We start from the raw sequence: 1,749 nt of genomic DNA, 5'->3' as shown, positions 1-1,749 counted from the left end.
CCACATCTAACCTTCATTTCTTAACATCTCTCATTCTCCTAAAACTCTCACTAGCTATAATCTCTCTCTCTCCTGAGTTTTTCTCACTCTCAAACCTCTCGTTCTCTTCTCTCTAACCTACAAAATCCATTCTCCTTCCTTCATTTCTTCCCTTTCGAAGATCCCGAACCCACTTCCATCTTCTCTATTTCTCTTCTCTTTTTACAACCTCTCTTTCTTCCAACTCTCTATTCCTTTCGACCTCTCTCTCTCTCTCTCTCTCTCGATCGTTCGATCTCTCTATCTCTTTTCTTCTATTCTCAGGTGGAAAAAGCGAAGGTGGAAAAAGCGAAGGTGGAAAAAGCGAAGATGGACGTGGGTTCGGGATCTTCGACGAGGAGCCGAAATTATGGTTGGAGATTGCGTTTTGTAGCTTACCGGCGAATATAACGCAAGCTTGGACTGACAAAAACTCAGGTCAACGATTTTATAGCTGTCCGCGTTTTAGGGTATGAGATATGTTATGATAATTGAACTTTAGATGTGGAATATATATTTTAAAACAAATTTGGACCTTGTGGCAGCTTGGAGATGAATGCAATTACTTCTCTTGGTTTGATGAAGAGGAAGGTACGAAATGGCAAAGAAGAGCTTTGATTGAAGCCCGAGATGAGATCAGGCAGAAGACCAGAGTGATTGAGCAATTAATTAAAAGCATCTCAGAAATGAAAAGGAATTTGGAGAACAAAGAGATAGTGGATGACGATAATGACGATGGGGTTGTTAGAAAGTTTGAAGAATTCTATGTTTAAGTGTTTTGGATTGTCGGTCTTTTCCTCATTTATGGTCGGTCTTTTCCTGTTGTTTTCCGTTCTTTGCTTCGGCGAATAGGCTTACAAGTCTTATTTTGTGGTTTGTCTAAGACTTGTAAAACTCCAAACTTTCGTTTATTTATTTTGTGGTTGACGATAACATGAAATTGAAATTGCAACATGATCTCATTAAATTGCAACATCCTGAAAATGAAATTGAAATTGAAATGAAATTGAAATTGTAACATCAAGAAAAATGATAGTTTCAAATTTCTACAACCGAAAGACATAGAGTTTTGCAAAATAATCCGACATAAACAGTTCCCATGAAACATCAACAAAACAACTCAGGGTTCCTTTCTCTCTTTCTCTTTGATCCCTTCTGCCCTTCCTTCACAAACGGATGAGAACACTATCGACAATGAACCACACTTCTTGATTGCTTCGATGGGCTCAAATTCCTGCAAGTTACATTTACTTCTACGCCAGTTATACCAATAATACCAAATAGTTTTCACAAAGTTAGTATAGTATTCCTTAGTATACCTACATATTACTAATTTACTAATTTCTCAATGTTTCACCGAGTGGTACTAGTATTACTATAGTTATACCATAATTCCTAGTTCTACACATCATTACCATAATTCCTATTTCTAGTTCTACACATGATTCCTTCCTTCATTCCTTCACCAAAACATTACCAATTCAAACAAAACCTATGATTCAAAATCCAAGGAATTTCAAAATCCAATCCTAAATTGGGAATTCTCCTAAATTGTTACTCGTTGTCGTCCTCCTCCTCGCCCCCATCCTTATCTCCTTCCATTACACTTTCCGAACCTTTATCCTCAGGGACATCATCCTTACCGTCATTCTCCTCTCCAGATGTAACTGCCACTGCAGCTTCAACGAGGACATCATCCACACCGTCATTCTCCACTATACACCTATACTA

The 1,749-nt window shown here is 38.0% G+C and overlaps 1 protein-coding gene across 1 annotated transcript; it reads left to right on the top strand.

Annotated features, from left to right (window-relative positions):
- Positions 1-303: 303 nt before the first annotated feature.
- Positions 304-791, top strand: LOC125594783 (the record flags this gene model as incomplete). Its single annotated transcript, XM_048770861.1, has 2 exons — positions 304-488; positions 564-791. Coding segments are annotated over 2 exons (413 nt in total), but the record flags the coding sequence as incomplete, so codon positions are not given.
- Between the last annotated feature and the right edge of the window lie 958 nt (positions 792-1,749).

Source organism: Brassica napus (assembly GCF_020379485.1).
Source record: "Brassica napus cultivar Da-Ae chromosome C4 unlocalized genomic scaffold, Da-Ae chrC04_Random_6, whole genome shotgun sequence".
Lineage (NCBI taxonomy): Eukaryota > Viridiplantae > Streptophyta > Magnoliopsida > Brassicales > Brassicaceae > Brassica > Brassica napus.
Note: the sequence above shows the minus strand (reverse complement) of the source record. Positions and strands in the feature narration are given on the sequence as shown.